The 26035-nt window shown below is 44.9% G+C and overlaps 1 protein-coding gene across 5 annotated transcripts; it reads left to right on the forward strand.

Annotated features, from left to right (window-relative positions):
* Positions 1-1627: 1627 nt before the first annotated feature.
* DDO (D-aspartate oxidase) lies at positions 1628-13190 on the forward strand. Of its 5 annotated transcripts, none has more exons than XM_030447282.1 (6): positions 1731-1815; positions 3657-3703; positions 6768-6971; positions 7396-7504; positions 8544-8720; positions 11308-13190. In XM_030447282.1, exons 3-6 carry the CDS (start codon positions 6800-6802, stop codon positions 11873-11875), a joined length of 1026 nt encoding a protein of 341 aa, XP_030303142.1. In that variant the 5' UTR covers positions 1731-1815; positions 3657-3703; positions 6768-6799; the 3' UTR covers positions 11876-13190. The 5 variants fall into 5 exon arrangements, with proteins under 5 accessions (XP_030303145.1, XP_008502319.2, XP_030303142.1 ...); XM_030447283.1 differs by lacking the exon at positions 1731-1815 and adding an exon at positions 1816-1881; XM_008504097.2 differs by lacking the exon at positions 3657-3703 and having other exon boundaries at positions 1631-1815.
* Positions 13191-26035: the final 12845 nt, after the last annotated feature.

Consider the following 26035-nt stretch of genomic DNA (forward strand, 5'->3'; position numbering starts at 1 on the left):
AGCTGAAGCAAGAAAAACCATGACAGCACTCAAGGATTCAAATTTATTCCCCTTGCAGATGCCTGCATGGATAAACATGTATTTGTGGTGGGAAGTCATGCATCTAGATTACATAGAGATTACAAACTCTTCCTTCATCCTAAAATATGGCAAAGTACAATATGTTCAGCCTCCCAGAATACTTTGCTCTGTGGAGGAGTAAGAACTTCTCAGTGAAATTCTAAAAGTTGGTATAACAAACCAGCATGCATTTACTGAATCTCATTCTCAGGAAAAGACATACTAGGAATTCCTGAAACATTGAGCTTTACATAAATATCTGACACAAAAATTTCAGTCCAAATTGTTCAAATTTGGCAAAGTCTTATGCAATGAGTGGCAGAATCTTGGGAGAAGAAATAGCAAGAATTTTGGTTTCAGCTGCCACCGTGACCTCTGTATTTGAAGAAGCAGAGATTTCTATATCTCAAAGGCTCCTCTCCAAAACTATTGCACATAAGCTGCAATTACTTAAAATACTGTTTTACAATCAATACACCAAGCCCATAAACAGCTTTATTTCTAAACAAGCAAGCCTTCATTCCTCTGCCTCCTTCCCCGTCTTACTCAATACCCTGTTCTCACAGCTTTTCAAAACATTAAAAAAAATCAAGCTCTACTATAATTTTTTCAGAATTATTCATTGTTCCTTTCACCAGTAAAGGAAAAAAATGTAAAAATTATGTATCTAAAAAGGTCAGTGATTCTGCATGTATAATCACAGAATCATAGAATTGTTTTGGTTGGGAAAGACCTCCAACTGTTAACCTAGCACTGTCAAGTCCACCACTAAACCATGTCCCTAATCACACATCTACAAGTCTTTGAAATACCTGCAGGGATGGTGACTCCACCACTTCCCTGCACATCCTGTTCCACTGCTTGAAATGCCTTTTGGTGAAGATTTTTTTCCTAACACCCTAATTTAAACTTGCTCCCCTGACACAACCTGAGACCATTTCCTCTTCCCCTACAAAAAATATATATCAAGTACATCGTGGCTTTAAGTTTTACCATTCAGAACACAGCTGGACTGGGAGGTGAGAATAGATGGTCACACGTGCACACTGTCGCAGTATTGAGGGATGGGCAGTCAAATATTAGCCAAAATGTCTCCCTGATGGCAAATGCCCCTGGAGCCAAGAAACCCTGGTATATGACTTAACCCTGGTGATACTGCAACAGGTTTGGTTAGGACAAACCTGTGTTTTTCCGATGAAAAAGATTCATCCAGACGGCCCTGCCGGGCTGTGCTTGAGAGGTTTAGCAGGGACCCGTTCTTCAGCTACCTCCGGTGACTTTAGTGCCCAGGCCCAAGGAAACGCCACGTTACTGACTCCCCGACTGCCACCACGCTTGCTGAAGCGCTGTGCTCATCTTAACGCACCTTCAGGAACATTCAGAACATAATTAACTGCTCATAAGAGAGGACAAAAAGACGATTTATGCATTACGGGACAGCAGGGCCCTGCGAGCCTCCTCCTCTGGAGCGCCCTGTGGAGCTCCCAAAGGAGGAAAGTTCTCTGGCAGCGGCCCCGCAGCTGCCGGGCTCAGCCGGGAGAGGTGCCAGGGCTGGGGGCGGCCTTTGCCCGGGCACAAACAACCCCTTCATTCGCGGAGGGACGCGGCCCAAGGAAGGGTGGGGGTGCGGGGGGGTTGGCAGCCGGCTGCCCCTCAGCCGCCCCGGCAGCGCCTTCCGTCCCCTCCCGCCGCGCTTCCCTGCGCTTCCCGGTAGAGCGACTCTTCCAAGGCAGGAGCCGGCGTCCTCCTCACTAGGTATCCCTTTCTCTCCCCGCTTGGTTTGTGTTATTTTTTAGGACCGTACTTCTTCCAGTCGAAGAGGTGAATGCGGGATGAGGGAGCTCCTGCGGTGCCGGCGGGAGGGCAGCGCTGGGGGAGGGGGTGTTCCCGGAGTACAAATCAACCCGGGACGGGAGGGGTTTAGGTCGCACATAGGAGCGGCCGCGGTGTCGGTAAAAGCGCAGTGGGTGTCACGGGTGGTTCTGGAGTGAGCTGTGAGCCGCAGGGTTGCTTTTCTTTTTCCTTTTTTTTTTTTTTTTTCTGGGGGGGGGGGGGTGGGGTGAGAGTGAGTTCCCGGCTTCCCCAGGGCCTGCTGAGTGTTACCTTCTGGGAGAGGGTAGATTTAGGTTAGATATTAGGAAGAAATTCCTCACTGTGAGGTTGGTGAGACATTGGAAGGTTGCTCAGAGTTGTGTCCGTCTCTTCCCTGGAAGTGTTCAAGGCCAGGTGGGATAGGGCTTTGAGCAACCTGATCCAGTGGGAAATGTCCCTGCCCATGGAGGGGGTTGGAACTGGATAATCTTAAAGGTCCTTTCCAGCCTAAACAATTTTGTGATTCCCCACTATCGCCATACAGAGAGGAACAGCTCCAAGCCTGTGGCCAAGCCTGTGGGGAACAGGCAGCACAGACCTCTCCAGCTTTGGAGAAAAGCAAGACCATCAATGGGGGTGTAGGTATTTCTGGCAGAGGTTAATATTGTTGGTAGCTTATAAGGTGAGTATAGCCTATCCTGTTGGGGATATTTCTTGTGCATGCACATTCGAACAGCTGTCTAAAAGAGGAGCTGAGGCCTCCCTGGTAGCCTCTGGTCTCTGTGACAGTGACTCAGACACCTGCTTTCTGGCAGTGATGTGTATGTGCACACAGCAGAGAGGCTGAGGGGATCCCAAGGAGCCTCTGGAATCCCTAGTTCAGTGAGGAGAGAGCATCCCTGCCTTCCTGCTGTGAGAGCTCCTGAATGTATGTTTGACAGAACATCCTAAATGGCGGGAAAGACACCAGGCATCAGGTCTCCTCCTTAGCAAACCCCTAGGAATGGATTGAGCTTTGTGAGCATATGTAACTACCTTCAGCAAAGAGCCTGGAAAAACTCTTCTCTGGGGTCAGGCATAGGGAAGCAAAACCAAGTGTTCTTATAAACTGGGGAACTGACTAAACAAAAAAATCATCTGCAAAAAGAGGAAGGGAAGAAGTGCTCTGCATCAGGCACAAACAGGAGCCCCGGTGAAGAAGGAGCTCCCCTGGCAGTTCAGAATGGCTGGAGGCTTTACTCCCTGACACCATAGGCTTCAAGCCATGCAAAAAAAGTTTCACCACTTAGGTATGTTGAGAGTTAGTTAGTTTAAAAAAAAAACCCACAGGCCTTCAAATGTGTCAGGTTTTGGTTTTCCTTAATTACTTCCTGTTGATCCATTTTCTGGTTAACAGGTCAGTTGGGCTTTTTCAACTGCTTATTTGGGCAGGTAACTCTGCTTGTTTTGGTAGGTCAGCCAGGTTGTGACACAAGCTTAGAGCAGCCAGCCTGATGGACAGGGAAGCCTGCAGATGGAGTTGGAGCATAAAGGGAAAAGGATAGGGCAAGAGGCCTGTAATGTAAAAATGCCAAAGCAATAGAATTTGTGCAGCTTTTCCTGCTGAGGGATGCTGGTTTCCTGAGGTCTGTCTCAGCCTGAGGGGCAGTCTGGAGGGACCAGGTACCAAAAGGCTAAGGCCAGAGCTAGCTGTGGGTGTGTATGTTCCCCTGTGTGTGTATGCACATGTATGTGTGCTGGGGACCAGTGTATTTCTCTGTATTGATCACTTTATCCACTTCTAGAATGGCTGTAAGGCTGAAGGTTAGATGGTGGTACACAGCAATATAAGGTAAGAAAAGATAAGGACCTCCTTGCATCACATGAGACTGACAGTGTCTCCTCGGCTAAAGGAGCTGGAAGATTGTCACATCATGAAATATTGCAGTATTTTGAAAAAACAATTTGTTCTGTCCTGGGGGGAGCAGGAGTGTGGCAGGAGCACAAAACCATGTCAGGCATCTGGTATCTATTTTGCGGGAGAACTACAACTCCAGGTGGCTCTGTCTGGCTTCTGTCCCATGAACTAGGCACCAAAAAGGGACAAGAATCTAAACAGAACCTGACACTTCTGTCCTCTCTCTTCACCAGTTATTGCATCTGATTTGCCTTTTAAATGCTGATTTTTGCAAAACTCTCAGCACAAGGTAGCCTGAGAGGGTGAGATGCATCACCCCTGCTGGCACTGAGCACTACCACATCAGCTAAAAATGTTTTCTCCTCCTGTGCCTTCTCAGCAATGTGCAGGGCTAGCAGCTGGGGCAGGCTGTGCTGCCAGGGCAGAGCCACAGGTGAGCCTTGTGCTCAGAGTGCTGCCTTGCACCCAGATAATTATTTTTTGTTACATTGGCACATTCAGGCTTGATGTGCTCCTGGACTGCAGCAGGAAGTGCTAGAAAAGCATTGCATTTGATGTGGCCTTCTGAGCCATTCTCTCAGGCTCCATTTCCCCCAGCAGCCCCATCCCACCCTCACTGTTTTTTTGCAACACTGAGCTCAGTTGATACTGGACTGGCTTGCCTGCAAAAGTCCCATCTGCACTGGGGAGACCTGTGAAACCTGAGCCTCCATTGAACCACAGCTCCCCTTTATTCTCTGGTGGTGGGGTGGCCAGTCAGGAAATTCAATCTCCATCATGGTCCAAGGGCTTCAGTGAGTGAGAGTGCTGAAGCACAGTCCAGAGCACACCTCTGGCAGGTGCATAATGCACCTCATGTATATGTTCAGCAGGATTATGGTCAGCTGTGGGCTGCTGGCAGACTCATGTGCATTCTGATGACTGTATGCAATTTCCACAGCTGCCAGAAGGTTTATTAATAAAAATGTGTTTAGAGACTTTTTTCAGATCAAAGTTTCCTGATAAAAGTAATTTCAGCGTTATTAAAACTCCCCTAATTTCTTACTGGTTTTTTTAGTTTGTTTTTTTACTGTGGATTTTTTTTGTTTGCTTGTTTGTGGTTTTGTTTTGTTTTGCTTGTTTGTTAATAACAATTACCAGTACAAACTATTCTTTAGACTATTGGTAGGGAAGCATACACAGCCCATGCTCTGCCCTCCACAGGCTTTCCTGGTGCAGGTAGCTGAGGCAGGGTGGGGCGGTGGTAGAGCTGAGGGGTGCAGCTCCTGTTCAAATCAAAATTATTTCAGACTGGATCAGTATTTTCTTTACCCCTGCATCCTCTTTCCCTGCTGTGTGGGCACTTTTACTGTCAGCTTGTGAAAGATGTACTAATTAATGGGAAGAAACTTAAGCATCACCCTGAGAGGAGGAAGAGGGGCTGTAGTAACCCTTGTTTGCAATGGAGAAGGAATGTCATGATGGGCAACAGTGCCTGCTCCTCTCTCCTTTCCTACATAGTAGACATGTCAAAGTTTAAATAGCAAACCCTAAGGGGTGTAACTGGGTACAAAACTGTTGTGGTTGGAAAATGCTTCTAAGGTCATTGAGTCCAATCAGCATATTTATTGTTAGATACTCCAGGGAAACATAAGATCCATAGGCAAAGGAGATTGTCCCCCTATATCCCTGCCTTTTGACAATAACCCCTCAAAGGAGTGCCTAAGTCAGCAGGGGAATCCAAATCACATGCTTCAAAGCCACTGAACCTATGAGGTTACCCAGTCTCTTTTGGGCCCATTTAGTTCCTGGCTTTGGGAAACCAAGTTGCACGGTTCACTTGTGCTTTGTGCTTCCACCAGTGTGAAACTGGTTAGCTGGCTGTGGCCTGGCACATAGACCAGCACCTTGCTGGAATGGGCAGCTGGGTGAATATCAACTAGGAGATGTGTGCCACTCAGCAGGGCAGATGCTGAGTTCTGAACCTTGGCCAGGACACTGGATATTAGAGATGCTGCACCTCCCTGGGTAGGAGTCAGCAGTTGAAGATGCCGAGGAGTGGAGATGCTCCAGGGCATGAAGCAGGTTATCAAGCAGGTTATGAAGCAAGGCAGAGAAAAGCAAATATGTAGGATGTTGGGGTAGTGTGGATGGCTGTCTCCTGGGGATTGCTGTGTGCTGCTGGGGGAGAGACTCTGATGTCCATAAATCTGTCCAAGGCAGTGGGTCACACTGGCAGGTCCAGGGGCCAAACATGGGCTGGAGACCTTGGATCACCATGGGCACAAAGTCCTCCAGGGAGCAAGTAGATTTTTTTCTCACACTTTTCCTGCCAAGGTATCATGGCCCAGACAAGTTTTGGATGTGAGAATGTAAACAGCCAGGCTGTACCCTGTGAAGCTATGAACTCTGTTTAATAGCTAAAATTCACATTTTTCAGGACAGAGCAAAACAAGTTATCCAGTCTTCATGGTTAGAGGAGGAGCCCTGCACAGGAGAACTGGGGTGCATGTTAAGAAAACATCTTCCTCAATGTGCTGGACCCTTTGCTGGGTGTAACCCATTTGCCTCCTGTGCAATTTGATTCCACTGCCCAGGAGATGACAAACCTCATGGCTGGAGATCCTCTGTTTGAACGACTGTTTTGTTCATAGTGTTTAAAAAAACAATTTCTCCAGAGCTCCAGAGACTTTTGCCCCTGACACAATGGAAAGCTTGATGGGTGCCTCTCTCCCTCAGGTTTCATTGAAAAATCCTTGCCCCAAGTTGCTACAACCCAAGCAGCAGTGCTCTATGTACAGATGGCTCTCTTGCCCTTTACTCTTGTGCTGAGGATGGAGTAGTGGCTGCTGAAATACTTTTTGAAAATTAGTCTTCATACCAAAGCTGGTGTTTTTTCTAATCCTCACCTTAGTCTTGGTCCTTTGTGTGCAGCAGTTAGCTACCCTAGGGGGTTATGTGACATAGATCTGGCAGAGATCCTTGTGACATAGGATATGTTATTTCCAAATGCACACAGGTGCCTCTCTCCTCTGGCTCTGCACCCTGGAGATGGCAGCACCCAAGGTCGCAGTGGTTGGAGCAGGAGTCATTGGCCTCTCCACAGCACTGTGCATCACAGAGACCTGCCCCAGTTGCTCTCTCACCATCCTCTCAGACCAGTTCAGCCCCAACACAACAAGCGACGTCGCAGCTGGGATGCTCATCCCTCATGTCTACCCAGGTATGTGCAACCTGGTCTGGTGTTGCACATGGCTCTGTGTCCAGATGTGCAATTGTGCTCTCAAGTTGTGCCAGGGGAGGTTTAGGTTGGATATTAGAAAGAATTTCTTTATGGAGAGGGTGATCAGACTTTGGAATGGGCTGCCCAGGGAAGTAGTGGGTTCTCTGTCCCTGGAGATATTTAAAAAGAGACTGGATGTGGCACTCAGTGCCATGGTCTGGTAACTGCAGCGGTAGTGGATCAAGGGTTGGACTTGATGATCTCTGAGGTCCCTTCCAACCCAGCCCATAGAATCATAGATTCTATGATTCTATGGATAGAGGCTCAAGAAGAAGTGCCTTGTCCTGTGTTCCTTGGCACTGGCTTGTATGCTTCTCCTCTTTGCATTTTCTCTCTCTGAATGTTTGGTTTTATTCACATGCAGAGACACCAACTCACGTGCAGAAGCAGTGGTTCAAAGAGACCTTCACTTACCTTTTTGCCATCAGCAACTCGGCTGAGGCATCAGAAGCTGGAATTCACCTGGTCTCTGGGTAAGAGCGACCCCTGGGCAGCCTTTGGTATACGTGTGCTGTGTGCTGGAGCAGGCAGAGAAGTTTTCCTTGCTGAGGTTCAGGAATATTCCCTTTGTGGATTAGCTCTTAAGACCCTATTCCCAAGAAACTTGATTGCAGCCTCTCAGATATGATGTATTTTCAAGCAAAATTCATGCATAGCTGTGTACAGAGTAACCACTTAAGGCTGGCCAGACCAAATGTCTGGTAATAACTGATGCTAGTAAATTTAGATTAGACATTAGGAAGAAATTCTTTCCCATAAGGTTGGTGAAACACTGGAACAGGTTGTTGAGGGAAGTTGTGGCTGCTCCCTCTCTGGATGTGTTCAAGGCCAGGTTGGATGGGACTTTGAGCAGCCTGATTTAATGGGAGGTATCCCTGCCCATGGCAGGGGGTTGGAACTAGATGACCTTTAAGGTTCCTTCCAACCCAAATCACTCTGTGATACCAGTTGCTAGCAGCAGGTGTGGTTCTGATAGAGACAGGACTGCAGGATCTTCCATCTTCAGCATTGAGCTATAGGGATGCCATTGGGATGTGTGTGTTGGGGATGTTTTGTTCTGCTTATTGTCTACACAGAAATCTGCCTTTTGGGAGTGCTGAGGCTGGGAACTCTGGGGCTCTATGAGTATCCAAAAAAATGAGACCCTGTGTGGAAGTGGCCCTACATAAAGGTCCAGCCAAGGCGGTCACAGCTGTGGTGGGGGCACTGGGTGAGATGGCATTGTACTTTTAAAGCTGGAAGTTCATACAGTATGGAAGAACTTTTTCCACTTTAGTTACCCCAGTGTGTCACCAGCAAGCTGGGCTGTGGCAGCCCCTTTGCCTCTTTGCCAAGGTGGTTATTGCAGTAGCAGGCAGCAATATTTCCCTGTTGCTACTGACCTTGCAGAGCTGCACTGGTGAGCAGGGACAGGTTCCCAAGTTCTTGAGTTAGTGCTAAGACTTTTGTGACACATAACATGACAGAGCAATAGCATCTAACTTTTGCAGCTTTTCCTCTGTGTCCTTTTAGGTGGCAGATCTTTAAAAACACTCCCAAAGAAGAGTTGCCTTTCTGGTCAGATGTTGTCCTGGGATTTCGACCAATGACCAAAGCAGAACTCCAGAAGTTTCCACAGCACCAATTTGGTCAGGCCTTTACAACTCTGAAATGTGACTGTCCCCCATACCTCCTATGGCTGGAGAAAAGGTTGGTTTTGCTGCAGGCTGGATGCATGGAGAGAAACCCAGGCAGAGGGACTTGGGGAGCACTCATTGAAAACTTTAGGTTTCAACAAAACTGGAAAAGGGCTGTTTCTTGCTGGGCAAAATGCAGCAAACTCTTACTTGGGAAGTAGTACAAGGAATAAATACTCAGAATTTCCAAAAGGTCCCATTTGTGCACTATCTGCTTTCAACCACTGTGGCTTTACAGGGGGGTTAGAGTGGGAATGCCCCTGGGTATAGGACCGATATAGCCAGAGGGGCCATGCTTGGCCAAGTTGGACCTTGAAGGTACTAAAGGAGCTTGTCATGTCCTAAGAAAATGTCTGGGTGCTCCTTGTTGGTCAAACTTCTCAAATGCCTCTGTTCTTAAAGATACACCCAGCCCATGTGGAATAGGCATGTCTGGGGTGATGTCTTACCTGTGGAGACATTGCACTTAAGAAGCAGCTGGGCAAATTAATCTCAGATTTGGTCAGTTGGAGTGATTAGTGATTTTTTAAATCCAATCAGTTGAAAAAAGGTCAAATAGCATCATCTTGTAACAGACCTTTTGGAAATGTTTGCCTGCATAAGATGGATGATGCACTCATTCTGAGGAGTCACTGCTTCAGAGTTCATGCCTGAATTGACATGAACATTTGAAAATTTTCCAGTTTCCAAGTTTCCTCAAAATATGTGGACTTTGGGGAACAGTAGAAGAGTCAGAATGCAGATCTAAAAACATTCTGACACATGGGATGTGCATTTAATCCATTTAAGTGAGCAGGTAGGTGTCTCTGCTTGAGCACAAGCGATAGGCTGGAAGGTGATTTGAAGATAAGTAGAGAGACATGTTCTGACACCATGGTACAAATTGCCAGCTCAACCAGTTATGTGGATGCCTTTCATCTTACTGCAAAATATGAAAAAAACATTTCTTGTTCTAGCAGCCATTCAAGCTGGGAGCACTCCAGTGGCACCAGTGCCACGTGAGGTGTCTGCAGTCTCCTCAGTGCACACGCTCTGTCTTGTTTCATTGCCTGGCTGAATCAGAAATTTCTGCTGAAGCACAGCTAAGTTGTACAACCCATTTAGTATCTGCCACGTGATTTCTGCTCTCTCCTTATTCCTGCTACAGCCTTCTTATTTCTCAAAGGATATAATCTAATAAGATGATCAAGCTCCTTTTCTTTCTCTTCTCCCTGGTGATAAGAAGCGAGAGCACATTAAACATGTAACTAATTCTCAAACCCCTAGTGACCCAAGCAGTATCTATATGCCATTCTCTTGTCAGTCTGCAAAGAAAATTGTTTCTGAGCCCACCTTGCTGTTCCAAAAGTGGACTTCAGGAATTTTTTCCTGCTTACTTGCCTGAGTTCAGGAGTTTTCAGAAGGTTTTCCCTTTCCCTTTCCCTTTCCCTTTCCCTTTCCCTTTCCCTTTCCCTTTCCCTCCTTTTCCTTTTCCTTTTCCTTTTCCTTTTCCTTTTCCTTTTCCTTTTCCTTTTCCTTTTCCTTTTCCTTTTCCTTTTCCTTTTCCTTTTCCTTTTCCTTTTCCTTTTCCTTTTCCTTTTCCTTTTCCTTTTCCTTTTCCTTTTCCTTTTCCTTTTCCTTTTCCTTTTCCTTTTCCTTTTTCCTTTCCTTTTCCTTATTCCTCTTCCTTTCCTTTCCTTTTCCTTCCTTTTCCTATTCCTTTTCCTTTTCCTATTAATTTTCCTTTTCCTATTCATTTTTCTTTTCCCTTTCTTTTCTTCCTTTTCCTTTCCTTTTCCTTTTCCTTTTCCTTTTTTTTTTCCTTTTTCCTTTTCCTTTTTCCTTTCCTTTTTCCTTTCCTTTTTCCTTTCCTTTTTCCTTTCCTTTTTCCCTTTCCTTTTTCCCCTTTCCTTTTTCCCCTTTCCTTTTCCCTTTCCTTTCCCCTTTCCTTTCCCCTTTCCTTTCCTTTCCTTTCCTTTTCCAAAGGAAGCTTGGTAAGTTCTGAATTTTGCTGACAAGCAGACATGAATATATAGTGCTCTGAGATGTGCTGGGTGACTCCTGGCTGCTGCTGTGGAAAGGTGAGGGTCCCATGCCACATCTGCCCAGCTTGTGAGGGTGTCCTGGGTACCTCAGGGCTTTGCACATGGCCCTAGGTAATTAACAAGCTCCTGGTACCAGGGGAGTGAGTTGAAAATGAATGTGACTGTGTGTAGTAGGCACAATGAAAGGGATGTGGAATGATGGCATTATCACTGGCAGACGTACATTGGTGAATAAATCTGACATTTTTCAGCTTGCTTGAGCTGATAAAGCTTGATATGATTATAGAAATGAATCAATGAGACCATGATGACCTTTCTGTGTGTGTAGAGTCTTATGCCAGACCCTTCTCTAATACAGATCAATTTGCTGATCTTTTCCAGCCCAAACAAGCTAAAAAAAAATAGGTTTGAAGGAATGGAAAGCCTATGGGACTACCATTGCTTTTTGTTTCATCTGTTGGTCGGTTTTGAGTGATACGTTAAAAGGCAATTTACCTCATTTCCTTGGTGTGCATAATAATTGCATGATGGCTTCAGGGGTTTCTTTCCTGCCTCACTTCTGGGGTCTCTTTGCAGGTTGAAAGCAACAGGCATCCAGATGCACAACAGAAAAGTTGCAGACCTGTGGGAGCTGCACAGTGAATATAACGTGGTCGTCAACTGTGCAGGCACTGGAGCCCGCCAACTGCTGGGGGACAAGGAACTCTTCCCTGTTAGGGGTCAAGTACTCAAGGTTCATGCTCCTTGGGTGAAAAACTTCATCCGTGATGGGGATGGCTTAACTTACATCTACCCAGGGATACACAGTGTAACCCTAGGGGGAACCAGGGAAAAGGAGAGCTGGAGTCTCTCCCCTGATGCTGGCACTACCAAAGACATCTTTGACAGGTGCTGCTCCCTTGAGCCCTCACTGCAGGGAGCTAAGGAGATGGAGGTGAAGGTGGGCCTGAGACCATCCAGGCAATGTGTGAGGCTGCAGAGAGAGGTCTTGAGTCAAGGTGGGGTTAAGCTCCTGCTGGTCCACAACTACGGGCACGGGGCAGGTGGCTTTTCAGTGCACTGGGGCACAGCCAAAGAGGCTGCTCACCTGGTGAGAGAGTGCATTGCTGCCCTGCAGGACTCCTCTGCAAGAGCCAAGCTTTGAATCCCAGAGGCTCATTTTCCATTTGTGGTAGTGTTGCATCTCCTAGTAGCAGCTTTGGACTTTCATTCCATTACTGGATAGAAGGAACCTAAGACAACAGCTTGTGCCATTGCAGATGCTCTGTGTAATCTCATGTGGCTTCCAGCTGCCTCTTTGGAAAGACATGATGGGTTGATCCAGTATTAGTACAGGTGTCCTCCATCTGGCATTGTTCCTGCCCTGGGCATTTCTTCTAGCAAGAAGGCAAGATAGGTAAATATTCTTCAACCTGGGTCAGATGCTGCAGTATAGTAACATTAGCATCAATTTAGCAGCTTGTTATGTGCACGTAAAGGGTATTGGATGCACTATGTTCAAATTCAGTAAAACAAGTTCGCTTGAGCCAAATCTAATATTGTATTGCTCTTTCTCCTGCCATCTTGCTGACAAAATACCATTTTCCATGTGATTTACAAGTAAAAGATAACCCCCCACAGTGCTGCATTACAGTGTTCCAGGTCAGTTCCTACAGAAAGCAATGTCAGGTCACTGTCACACATGGTGACCAGACAAGCATGATTTTAAAAGCTGGTCTAAAAGCTGATTACTTTGTTTGCTCATAATATACCTCAGGGAACTTAACACAAGTTTTCTGCAAGAGGAAGTTGCCCCCTGCGAGCTACAGTTTTGTGCATCTTTTTTCAGACTTGTTTGCAAGTTTTTTGGTTTTTTTTTTTTCCCCCAAGCCCCTCAGATTTTGTCCTCAAATACAGATGATTACACACACACTAGCAGCATTGACATGGCCTGTGTTCTACAGGAGAGGATTTTTCAGGGTGGGCTTTGGAGCACAAGCATCTCTCTACTACTTGGCACCGACACCAGCTGCTTGCCTTGCAGCAGCTGATATGAATCAGTCAGTAACAAGATAACAAGGATCTTAGCACCAGCACCAGTTTCATAAGGGAGAGGAGAACCATTTAAGCCTAGATAAGCACTCTGAAGCTGAATTTGTCTGTAGCTGGAAGTGAGCAAGCTCCTCTGCCACAAGGAAGCTGAGCCAGCTCAGAGCCTCACCCCGTGGCAGAAGCTGATCTGGGCTTTACACTCCTCTCAGCAGCTCAGGCCTTTGATGTGGCTGAAGAGAGTCACTCCCCAGAGCACAGGTATGATGGTGATTAAATCACACATTAAATGGCTAATTCAAGAGCTTTAGCATCCACTTTTGACTAGGTTGTTGGTTTGGTTTTTTTTTCTCCATAGAAAGCAAATCAGAATTATTCAAGAATTCACACTATTAAAATGAACTGATAAAAAGTTCTAAGAGTGGAGCAGAGACCACTTCTGTGGTGCTTCCTTTCATAAACAAGGGGGTTTCTTTCATGTGGGATGGCTTGACAGGGCTAAGAAAGGCCACATTCAGGCATGGCTGCCAGCTCCTGCTGTTCTCAAGGGGGGGATGAAGGCAGTTCCCCTTTGCAAGGGACAGCAGTAGAAACAAATGCCACCAAATTAAATTACAGGTCAGTTAGTGCCTAGGATCAGCCTGAGCCAGTCCTGACTCTAGTAGTCTTGCCCTCTTCTCCTCAGCTCTGGGGGCTAATTTTGCACTCCCTCCCACATCATTTGTCCTTTCCAACAGTACCAAAGGGCAGAGCTGCTGCTTTTGGCAGTGGTGTTGGCACAGGGTGTGTCAAAGTGCAGCCTTTTCCTCAGCTAACAAGGAACTGAAAAAATACATGGAAAAATAATGAGAATGGGCTATATTTTCTTAATCTTTATTTTAATCTTTAAAAGTAACAAACAGTGTAGCTTATCCTGGAGCAAGAAACATTACTAATGCCAATGGGGTGTTCATAGCCCCATGAGCTCTGGTTGTGCACTTCTGCTCTGTAGGATGGGTAGTTGTCTTACAAGTTACTTCTAAAAGTTGTCTGGTTGATAAAAATGGCAAAATGGGTTGAGCTGCAAGGCCTGTCATTCTGGCATCCTAGCTCTCACCATGGCCAGCAGTGGAAAGGGCCACTTCTACCATACCCTGGCCCATTCAGCTGAAGAGTAGCTTAGCATTTCCTGGCCCTCAGATGATTTATCTTACAGACATTTATCAGATTGCTTCTGTAACCAGATACGATGCTTTGGTAGTCCCCTGCATCTTGTGATAAAATGTTTACTAATGGGAGATGCTGCTTGGCCAAGCCACAGAGCTCCTTGCCTTATGTTTGTCTTGAACCTGGAAACATCATTTGATGCCCCTTTTTTGCCCCATGTGAGAACTAGTAGCTACTTATTCTTCATGACCCTTCTTGAATTGATAGAGCTGTACCATTCTCCCTTTCAGTCTCTTCTTTCTCACTCTGAAGAATCTTGACTTAGGTAGCTGCTACCTACATAAAATCATCCCATATCTTTTTTTCTTTCTTTATACCTTTTCTAACTCTATCATACTCTTTTTGAGAAGGAGGGGCCAGAGCTGTGGGCAAGACTCATGGCAAGGGGTGAACCCTGAATTTAGTTAAAAACAACTCTCTTCTCCTCCTAATAATTTTTTTTTTCCTTTCTTTTTTTATTTATTTTTTAATTTTAATATTCAATTGCTTTTAGCTGACAACTGAATAGAACTACCTAATTCCAAGGTATCTGAATGGTACTAGGTGGTTCAGAGGCCATGACTGAGACTGGAAAGTGAGGGTGTCTTCCAGCTCAGCCATGTGTTTTTCTCCTTTGTTATTTAGTCTCACCTGCCATTACTTTGCCCAGACTCATGAGATGGGGGTGTGGATTAGCACTGGCCCTTTCACAGTTCCCTCATGCCACTGGTGATTTCTCTCCACTGTGAATAATATTCGTACCTCCTCTCTCCATGCTACATGCAGTAGCTAACTCATGAGAGGATCTTCCCTCTTATCCCGTGTCAGATTAGCATCTTCATGAGCCCTTGGTGACAGACATTATCAAAGGCTTCCCAGAAGCTGAGCAGATCATACCCAGTGGATTACACAAGACTGGAGCCTCACAGTTTCCTCTGAAGCCGTAAGAGGAAGCCCTAAGTCATGGTGAAGCATGTCTTCACTGCTCCTCACTGCAAAGCTCTGCTGATTCTTCCCTGTTAGTCTATAACTGTCTTTGCAACAATTCTCTTACCATTTGCCTGCTATGGGTGCCAGGTTTAGTGGTTTGCATTTCTCTGGATCCCTCACAGTGCCAGACCGTGCCACGTACTATCCTCTTTCTTTCTCTCTTTGACTGTTTTAAATGAAGGGCTATCTATACACCAGCCAAAGGAATGCAACAATTTCCCATTGGCATTCCTTAAAAACCTACAAGCAAGCAAAATCTGATTCTCATGATTTTGTTACTACCCATTGGATCTATCTTCTAAACCCTCACATAATGGCCCTTCAATCTGAGGCAGCTTCTCTGCATTATCCCTTTATCAAATCGCTTCACTGAGATTTTCTGCACCAAACACAGACAGCACTAATCTGTTTAGCTGTTGCACTTGGGCTTGTTTGCTTTCAAACTCCTTTGCCACCGTGCTTGTCTGCTGACTGGCACCTGCGGATCCTCTGGAGCTCCCTCCTCCTCCTGAGTTAGAGGAGACTTTTTCCTGCTTGCAAGTTATTTCCTCAAAATATTTTTCAGTCTGCCTTTCTGTTTCTGCATTTCATTTGCCAGAGTTCATGTCCCTTTCCATTTCCTCATTTGAATGGGATCTATTTCGGTTCTTTTCCATGCAATTTTTATCATGATGATCTTTAAGGTCCCTTCCAACTTTAACCGTTGTATGATTCTATGATATTACAATGAGCCAATTATGATTTCTCTTCTGTGCAGTCTCTGCTAATTCAATACCCTTATACAAAAATCAAGCAATTTAGACCCATATCTTATTTTTAGACTTTCATTTCCTGTGCCCTGGTCAAAGGGGGTTTGTTTGTCCAGATTACACCTTGCCATTGCTGTTTACTTGTTGTTCTAAAGATGTCCAAATGCCAGCTTCAAGGACATGTCATTATGATCCTCTGCTCCTCTCTTTCTGCTAGCTTACTCCCCAGTCTCTAGCTTGAAATTCCTTTTAAATCTTACTTTTCCCAGCAGAGGTTTTCTTGTTTTCTTGTGCTCTAAGGTCACGGCCACACAGAGGCTGAGCATCCAAATTAGGAGCCTCAACATTTTGTTCCAGAACCTTTCAGATTGCCAAGAATATGTCCTAACATTTTTTGAATAATCACACGTCCTTTCCTAGGCATGGAAAATTTGAATATTCTGAAATATATCCATAGATACATAGATATGCTGCCCTGTGCCAACAACACAAACCCACAAAGGGGACTCATACAGTTTTGATGCCTGCAAGCTTGCTTGTTAATGCTTGAATTTTAGGTAGCTGAAGTCTGTTGAGATGAGTCCTTTTGTGGACCAGCTGTCCAGTCTCGAGTCTCAGTCTTTGGCAGTCTCTCCTCATCCATCCCCAAGTTTCTGCTCCTCATCCAGGAGCCTTGCTGGGAGCTGAAGCAAAGATGTGACCTCTGTTAACTCTCCAGCTCCATCTGAAGCTAAGCTGGCAGCTGAGGAGTTTGTAAAACTCTGTTTTGATCCCAAGTCTGTTCACACTGTTGTGTCAGATCTGTATTCTTCACCCGGGAATGCGGAGCAGGTGCCAGGGAAATGCTCATGTGTGGGAGAGGGTTTACAGTGGAAGGGCATTAAACTTCCCCAAATTTCCCTGCTGATGAAATATACCCTTAAAGAAAGACCTTTTTTTTTGAAAGAAAGAATCACCCGTGCAGACCAGTTTATCCTTGTGCCATTCCTTAAGCCCATGGAGTGTCCAGACAAAAGTCACCAGACCATACCTGAGTATTCCTGCTTTCTGATCTACACTGTTACCCCTGGCAGATGGCAACCAGTCTGCCAGACTCACAGGGAACTTCAGAGGTGTAATTATGGCATAGAAAGGGAACAATCATATTTTGAGACATTTCTATCAATCCTTGCCACTGCAGACAGCAGATGGGCTGTAAGATGGTGTTTAGGGCTCGAGCACAAAAGTTTTCAGCAACAGAGAATTTTGTTGCTTTTTCTCCACAGAAACAAGGCCATAAAGACATATTGTCTAGATATAGGGTTTTGCATGTATTTAAACCAAATTTGCCAATTTTCTGAAAAAAAAACCCAAACAAACCAAAACACAGGAAAAATTTGTGTCCTCCATTCAATATAATTCTTTTCCAGTAGAGTACTGGTTGAGAGATGAAGTTCAGTGTGATACATTCAAATTCATTTGGAATAAATAAAGTAATTAGAGAGAATATCATGACCAGGACTGAGATTTGTATCGTTCTCACAGCTTTCAAGTCGTGTATGCTGTACAAAGCTTGTATTTTATTCTGCTTTATTCCCTGTTTTCCACCAGAGGGAGATGTTGGATCAGGCAGTTGCTTGAGAGAAGCGGCACACACCATCTCCAAGAGCAAATGATGCTGCTGAACTCAGTGGAAATGTGGGTGCTTGTTAAGCTCCCACATATCTATAAGGTTTGGAGGACTTCGGTGATGCAGTAGAGCTTAAGAAATAATAGCAAATCAGTTAGGGCAGTAAAATATCACCAAGAGATCTTAAAAAAAAAAAGAGTACATTGGGGAAGTAAAAAGGTGAAGGTAGCAGCGCACTAGAAGCTGTTGTTAATAAAAAATAAGGGATTATGATCCTAGGTAAAGCTGTTGCTATAGCAGCATGTCCTAGAGCTTTTCCCCCACCTAAAGGCTGTATTGAGTAGCCAAGTGTCCTCAGTTCCTCGTGTTGTGGGGACTTGAGGTCCCTCAGCCCCTTGAGCTGTGCCTGGCCTAGACATCCTGTGGAGATCCCTGTAGGGCTACAGCCTTGCCCATGTACCCCTGCCTGGCCTGACCCCTGGAGAGACCACACACTGTCAGAGACTATCACTGGTTTAAGGATGATCTGAAATGGTTTCTTTTCTCTCTGGGAATTTTCCCCGCACATTTCTTCTTTTTCTCACTGAGGAAGTCAAAATTACGTATTTTGGAGAAGTAAAAGTGAACACGAGTCAAAACTCAGCCTTATGAGGAAAGGGAGAGACTGGGGAGAAAAGCAAGAAGAAAGAAAATTTTCTGAAAGTGAACAACTTTATAGAAATGGTATTTCCACAAGTAAAAGAAGTGTCAAGGCAATATTTCCCCTGTATTTTGTTTTCCTCCTTTGTAGCTCTCCTCGATCACTGCCAGTAGCCAGCCCTGGAAGAGCACTGTTCCACATTGCTTTCTTCCATTACTTTACATGTCTGCTATGGGGACAAGATATTTCTCATATGGTAAGAGGTGTGCATCATGTGCATCACATGCTGTGCTCCTGCCACTGTCACCTCTCCTCTCTCTTTACTTAACCTCTGCAAAATCTCATTTGACCAGCTGATATGTGAGCCTTACATTAATCTTTACTTACGTTTATGAGCCAAACAGGAGAGAGGAGTTTTATTTATTTTCTGTATCACCAGAGAATTAAGCATCCAAGCCAGCTGCAGGTGTTTCTCAAGCACCTGCATGTGCACATCCAGCATTTTTTTGGCTACAGTGAAGGTCTGGAAAGCAACCCTTCCCTCAGGGAATGCATGACAGCCACCAAGGGAGCCTCATGCTTGCTTCCCTCCTTGCCAAATGAGTACAGGGATGGGCTTTAAAGAGATTAAGTCTCTCCCCCCTGAGCATCTCGCAGCCTGGTGAGTAGTGTGGAGTTCCTGATCTCCTTTGAGCACGAAGAAACTGAATTTGAGGTTCTCACATCCCATGTTGCTTAACCTGTGGCTACAAGAAGAGCAATTCGACTTTTAGATGTGCTTTGAATAAAAAAGATCCTTTCAATTTTTAAAAGAAAGTGCCTGAGGCACCTGAAGTTCAGGAAAAGACTACGAGAAACAACCCACTTCTCCACAGTGGTTAATGATAATGTGATATTTTACTGCAAATGAGCTTTTGAAAAAAGCTAAGTGACTCCACAGCAGTTCTGTTATCTCATGCTGTAGCAGTTCAGCAGGATGGCAGCTTGAGCATAATCAAAGTGTAAGTTAAAAGACCTTGAGAAGCACTGGCTACCTCACTTCTGAAAAATGCCTCTGTAAGCCTTGGTGAGCACATTCTCTGCCCTTTTTCTCTATAGTGAGTCTATCTGCACAGTGTCAGAGTAATCTCAGGGCAAACTACCACAGATTTTTTCAGCAGGATAATTGCCTCAAATAGAAGGATAAATAGCTTTTTCTGGCATTTAATGGGCCTCTCAAGTGAACGGCAATAAACTCTAGGCAAACAGATGTTTTCCTTCTCTTTTTTTTTTTTTTTTTTTTTTTTTTTTTTTTTTTTTTTTTTTCTTCTTCTTCTTCTTTTTGTCCTCTTGCATCTCATCCATAATTACTCACTAAAATGTTCTTGTCTGGGTTGCTGAGAGCAATCTTGCTGCTGTTTGTCTTTGCAACTTGAGGCTCTAATGGAGATAAAGGCTCCTGTCCTGTACATCAGTGATGATCTTCCTTCCTTCATGCTAAGCCTGAGGGAGGAGAAAGAAGTCAGTGGGAAAATGTGCCTTTTCCAGCCACTGCTCTGAGGGTTCCAGTGCTGGGGTCTCTCCTTGCCTGCACCGGTGCCCTGGGCTCCAGCCAGGAGGTTCCTGCCCTCTCCTGGCTTCAGGCATCTTCAGCTTCTCCTTTACCTTGTGGGGAAAGTAAGTGGGGAAAGCCCTCTGAGACAGTCCTGCTCCCTCTGTATCACCTCTGCTACCATAACCAGAAGGTGTGGGAGACAGCAGGGCAGGGTTTCCTCTGTAACCACCAGTTTTGCCTCTGGCCTTGCCACCTGGAGAGTTGCAGGCACCATGCAGGCTCTGCAGAGAGCCTTTGCACTTTCAGAGGGCTGTGCTTTGCCTCCTGACAGAGTACAGAGAAATGACCTTGTCCCTGAATAAATTCAACACATTCTGGCAGAGAGATCTCCCCCAAACAAGGATGCTGCAAGCAAGACAGGAGCTGGGGCACAAGCACAATCATTAGCCTGGATGAGAGTTCATTGCCTGGAGTGATGTCTGCAGGGGTTCCTGGGTCTTCACAAACCCTTTTCGTCCTTCCCAGTGCATCTTTGAAGAGTCTGAGTGGCCTCTGCTTTCTGCATCCAGGGCTGAGGATAGAGGCAGGCAGGCTGTGGGAAGACACACTAACACCTAACCTAGCATACAAACTCTTGGCTGAGGAGGTTATTCCACTTTGACTCAATACCAATATCTCTGCATCACCGATGCTGCTCTATGTGGCATTGAAAGGAAACTGCTGTGAAAGGAGCCTGAGGGAAGAGCATTGAGTTTTATCCTCACCGTCTGGTCCTGGCCAGGCTGCTTGGCTGCAGGGGAGCTGTGGCATCTTTTCTGCTGAGAACAAGGCTATTTTTCTCTTCCTCGTTAGGATTTTGTTTAAGACATTTAAAATTAAGCAGTTGGAGGAGAGGATTGGCTGACCCCATGGTAATAATTTAGAAAAACAACCTTCTTGTTATAGATGAAGACAGTGATACTGAACTCAGTGTTCTACAAAGATGGGACACTTTTCAGACACATGGATGAGACCTTTATTAGAGGGGGATGTGTATTATTAAATTTGTCTGCATACTGGTCCAGGACATTTTTGCACACCTTCTCTCCTATGACAGCTGCTTTTTGACCATCAAGTCCATCAAAGATGCTGCCAGCCACCCCCAGCTTTTATTTTATCCCATTGCCTTCAATAAGGCATAAACTGTACAGACACATCCCAGTATATCAAACAGTGTGAGACAGACTGTAGAAAAAGTGCACAGTGCATTGATTATGGGTCTTCCTTTGGTTTTAAAACTTCTGCTGCTGCTTTTCTTCTCCTGAGCAGCCCCAACTCTCTGTCTTGTCTCTCTTTTCCCCTTGGAGAGCCCTTTTCCCTGAGCACTTACAGGTGAAGGTGAAAGATTTTGACATCTGCTATATTACTCCAGTGCCGTTGTCATCCCCTGCATAAATACTTGGGCATGTGTACTTTGCTATGTAAGCCCATTAAAAACATGTAGTAAAAAAGGCTTATATAACTTCTTAAGCCCATAATTACTACTCCAGCTGCAGTGTTTTGTAGAATTCTGAGCATTATAGATTAATTCCTTTGAAAAATAACATTTTTTAAATGAAAGACACTAATTCTTGAGCTTAGAAGTGTAAAAATGCCTGTAAAATTGACTGCATTTAAAAAAAAAAAAAAAAAAAAAAAAAAAAAAAAAAAAAAGGTAGAAAGCTGAGCCCAGAATAACACCGAAGTAATCTTTAAGCCACACAGAAAACAGGAGTATGTAATAGAAACATAGGGTGATTTTTAAGCAGATCTGTCTGGGATTACATTATAGCTACAGAGGAACTATAGGCAACAAACTGGTATCACAGAAATCTTTATGCAATAGCTTGTGAACTGTATATCACAAATCACCACTCAATTCCTGTAAACTGGAATGTCTTTTTTTTTTAATGTCAATATATGTTTTCAATTTTTATACCAGTATCTATTCAATGAAATTGCTAGCCTGTACTTTAAAAGCAGGCATAGGTTTGCTTGGTTCAAAATGAGCAGACAATTCAGTAAGAGGAAGACCTAAAAATCACTGTTGTTCCTCTCCAGGCGTGAAACACAGCATCTGAAGATAGTACTTGCATTTGTAGATACAAAAAACATGAGGGTTTAATAAATAAAAGCAAGATCCAGGGATAACAGAGGGTTGCAGAGCATCTTATACTGAAGGGCCATCTCATTCCCCTTATCACTCCTGCAGCAAAAGGATGTGCATAGGTACAGGCATGTATGTGTGCAAAGGCACAAAAGCATGACTCCAAGGTAAATCTTGATCTATAAGCACCTCTAGACCATTAATTATCAATTATTTCTTTCACCAAATTCAAAGCACATTGCTAGGCTGGGGTATTTGGATCTCTCAGTAGCTGGAGGAAAAAGAGAGCTTTTGCCTATGCTTTGCACTGAGCTGCTGAACATCAAGATCAGTCTCGTGTTAAGCTGCCTAAATATCCTATGAGCTTGAGGAGAGCTAATGGGAGACTGGATGAACGTATTTTTTTCATCTGTTATCTTCAAACTTAGCAGTGGTGAGCTGAGAAGTGGTTTTAATGATCCACACAGCTGAGCCTTGGCCCTGGCAGCTTGTTCAGACACTATTTCTCAGCAGTGTTAAGTGGGTAATAGACCAATTCAGCCAATTTACTTCTCCATTGCTTACACCTAACAGATAACAGAAAGAGGTTCTTTCTCTGAGTATTCAGTGGGATTTAAGGTGCAGGAAGAAGTGAGGGCTCCATCTTCTTTGCAGAGCTGCTGGCTGCACGGAGACTTCAGGGGAGGATCTGTCACTTGGTTCATAGAGAAATACTTCAGGATTTCCAGCTGCAGTTTTGAGGAACAGAAGTGAGAAAAGGCTTGCACTGAGAAATCACTCAGGGAGCTATAAAAATTTCAGCCCATGTTCCTTAGGGTTGTGGCAGATTTTTGGCATGTAAGTGTGAGAGGCAATAAAACAGGTGTGGACCAAAGCTCTGACTCACGTAGACCCAGGATCAGAGGCACACACATCTTCTTTGGGGAGGGACACTCCGAGCTTCCCTTCGTGCAGCTACTTTTAAAATGACCTTGTGGAAATTTCCACACAAAGCCTCCCTGTTTTCATGTGTGTGGACCAACATCACCCTGGTTTTTAAAGCATTAGCCAAGAGTGTAGGAGGGAGCAGAGGAAAAAAAGTGTTTCTTTGCTCTGTCCTGTAGATTTTGGCAAGTGGCTCACACCAAATCCAGCAGAGTTGTTAAGCAGAGTCAAGAAGAGCATTTTTAGGCATTTGCTAATTTTTAAAAACTTTTCCTGCAGAAATGAAGGCAACTGTAGAAATCTGTGCCACCTACAGAAGACAGCAGATATACTAGGACCAACATCTGGTTTTGGTTATCAGGGCATAGTGCTTGCCACTCTCAGTAGAAATTGCAGGCTCACATTTAGAGTTGGTGATTTGGTTGCTCCTTGCATTATGTGGCAGTACCTTGTGCTCTGTTTGATCTGGTATGATATATTTTCCTCTGGCATTATGCATCTTGGTTTGGGGACAACAAGCAGGGGAGGCTATTTGCTGCCTGACTTGAAGAGTGAGCACATTTTGCAGAAGCTGTGAAACTTAGCAGAAGCTCTGTTTCCCAGTAATCACCTCAAAAAGGCCCATCCTCCTGCTGGACTGGAGCTGCATGCATTACACTTCAATTTTAATTTGCTTTTCTTCTTAACATGCACTGCTCGCATACAGGTGACTTTGCAGCAGGCTTCTGGTGGAAGAAATTAGTTTATAATTCACTTGCTAAAATGGAGAGGATGCTGGAGAAGTAAGAATATTTAAGGTACTATCTTAATTCCCACTGATTCTCATGCTAGTCCAGATAAGATTTCTCATTGTTCCTGAAATTTCCTGAGATCCTCCTCCTGCCACTGTTCCCTATTTTCTGTCTTTAGAAATGCTCTGCTCTGTTTAAACATTCAAAAGAGATGGGGAGAAGCATAAGAAACTCTATTGTTTGTTAAAATACAAAAGCAAAATGAAAACACCGAGTTAAATTCATGAACTGTTCTTTATCAGGATCATTCTTCGTATGCTCACAAGTTGGGGCTGATCAGCTTTCTAAGAAAGGGAACATCTCGTACAAGGTCAGGGTTTACAGTTACAGCTCAGTGATGACAAGCAGAGAGGCTGGATTCAAGCATCTGAGCTTTCTGTTGAAGCTGTACAATGAGAAAAGAACAGCGTATGAGCCTCTGATGCTGAAAGCAAGAAAGACCTGGTGGTTTTTATTCTGCTCAGTCAGACCTCTTTAGTTGAATACACATTGTCCAAGCTTTTAGGAAAGCTTTGATTTCTCAAGGTTTAAACTTCAAGAGAGAGTTTTATAATGTATTTGGTAACTTTATACTTTTTGAGTCATGACCTTGATACTCCTGCTTTTAAGATTTTTCTCAATAACCATACAAACACAAACTTTTATTTTAAATAAATTTTAAAAGGACCTTCACACATCCATATTTATTGACTGGATAAAGATGCTCTAAAACAACCTTGGTGCCAAGACTTGTCTGATATAAAGGTTTTGGCTAGCAGTACTTGTGTTTTGTCACCATTTACCCTTCATTTAGTGTACTTGATGTATGTCTAAACCTCTCTTCCCTGAGCAGAGGCATCACTTCTGTCCTCCAGGTGAATGATGCCATTTTCCTTGGAGCAGAGTGATGCAGAGGCAGCCTTGTGCCAGCCAAAGCAGCCTTCTGCTGATGAACTCCAGGCAGTGCTCATGGATGGAGCTAGACTCTCTTCTCTTAAGCTGATATTAGTCATGGTCACTGCAGTCACCCTCTCCCTTGTGCCTTCATAAATGTATTCCTCCTTTGCACTGTCACCAGGACTTGTCTGATCAGCTTGTGAGCCACCTAAGGGGATAGAAAAAGGGAAAACTATGTGGTTCTCAGACAGATCAGCTGGAAAAGCCCTCCCTTCCCTGTGGCAAGCACCTGCACCTGCCCAAGGCACAGATGGGGACCCCTGAGCAGGTGCAGGGGCAGAACTGCTCTGATCTGCAGTGTTTCCCTGGAGGCATAAAACACCCAGAGGCTGTCCCACTTTGGCTTTTGGCTAACTAAAAGTCAGGATGATACCAAAAATGGTGCCTGGGTCTATTAGGAAACCACTCCAGACAGAGTTTTCATTAAGTTAGTTTTCATCTGGGTCACTGTCCTGGTTTGGCTTAGATTAGGAGCCCCTGGCTTGCTACAAGAACAGCAAGCAGGAGGACTGCCACCTACCCCCTACTAAGAAGAGCCTGCCTTGAGGGTTTAAAATAACCACAGAATTGCTTTGACCTAATTTGGAGGATTAGTTTACCACCCCCACCCCCCCTCCCAAAGAAAAACAAACAAACAAACAAAAAAACCAACAAAAAACAAAAAAACAAACAAAAAAATCATACACACAAAACCTAAAAAAACAAGCCCAAAAGAGGTCAGCAGTATTTAAATGGCAGGGGGTATGCACCTGGCCTGCCCATGCATCAGTGCTTGGAGCACTTCTGCTGAGGGATCACTGCTCCCTCCCTTCTCCTCCTGCCTGCACCTCCTTTGTCCCTCTGCCAGCAGGTCTGGTTGCTCAGCTGCTGACTGGCTCTGCTTCTCCCAGTGCTCCTCTCTGACCTGCACCCCCAGCAGCTGCCAGCTTGGGCTCTGCTCCAGGCTGTGAACAGGCAGAAGAGGTCAGAGAGGAGCAGTATGGGCTGCTGTCAGGGAGAGGACATCAGAAAAGAGGGAGAAGGTGCTTGGCTCAGAAAGCCTCTTCCTTGCCAGCTGATGAGGCAGGAGCACTGGGAGCACAACCCTGCAAGCAGGGACAGGAGTCACAACCTCCCTTCACTACCTGGTAAAAGGAATGGTGATTAGGTGAGTATCCATTTCCCTGCCACTGATGGGAATCTGTGGTTCTTGCTTCAGAAAATCCCCCCAGCCACCACTGCCTGCTTATCACTCAGTGACAATTTAGCATTGTGGCTCAAGGCCAAAGCTGGCCTGCACACTTCAATATTTCTGTGTAGTGTGTCCCTGCTGCAAGGCAAAAAGCCCTGTGTGCTCCCAGGGATGTAAACAGGACTGCTTCTGCCTCTCAGCTTTACTCAGCTCACCCAGAGCCTTTTCGTCATGGCTGAAACCAAGAATGTGTGGGGAAAATTCAGAGCTGGCTGATGACAACCCAGTAGCGAGGCTGGGATGCAAAGTATAGGCTTACAGGGGTATATATACAGGGGGATATATATCTCTTTATATTCACACACATGAGGTGTTCCAGCCAAACTAGAGCACCCCCACTGTGGTTTCACACAAGGGTTCTCATATCCTTCATGCATTCAGGTCCAACACGATTTGAGTAATCACTAACATTACTAATCATAGCAAAACTTTGCAAAGCAACTCTGTTTTTGCAGCATTCTTGCTGCCTATCTACTGATCCAGATGTCCCCGGTTTTAGCTGTGCTGGAATTACTTAATCTGTAACTCCACATGACACTGAGGGGAGTTTCAAACATGTGTC

Source organism: Calypte anna, chromosome 3, assembly GCF_003957555.1.
Source record: "Calypte anna isolate BGI_N300 chromosome 3, bCalAnn1_v1.p, whole genome shotgun sequence".
Taxonomy (NCBI): Eukaryota; Metazoa; Chordata; class Aves; order Apodiformes; family Trochilidae; genus Calypte; species Calypte anna.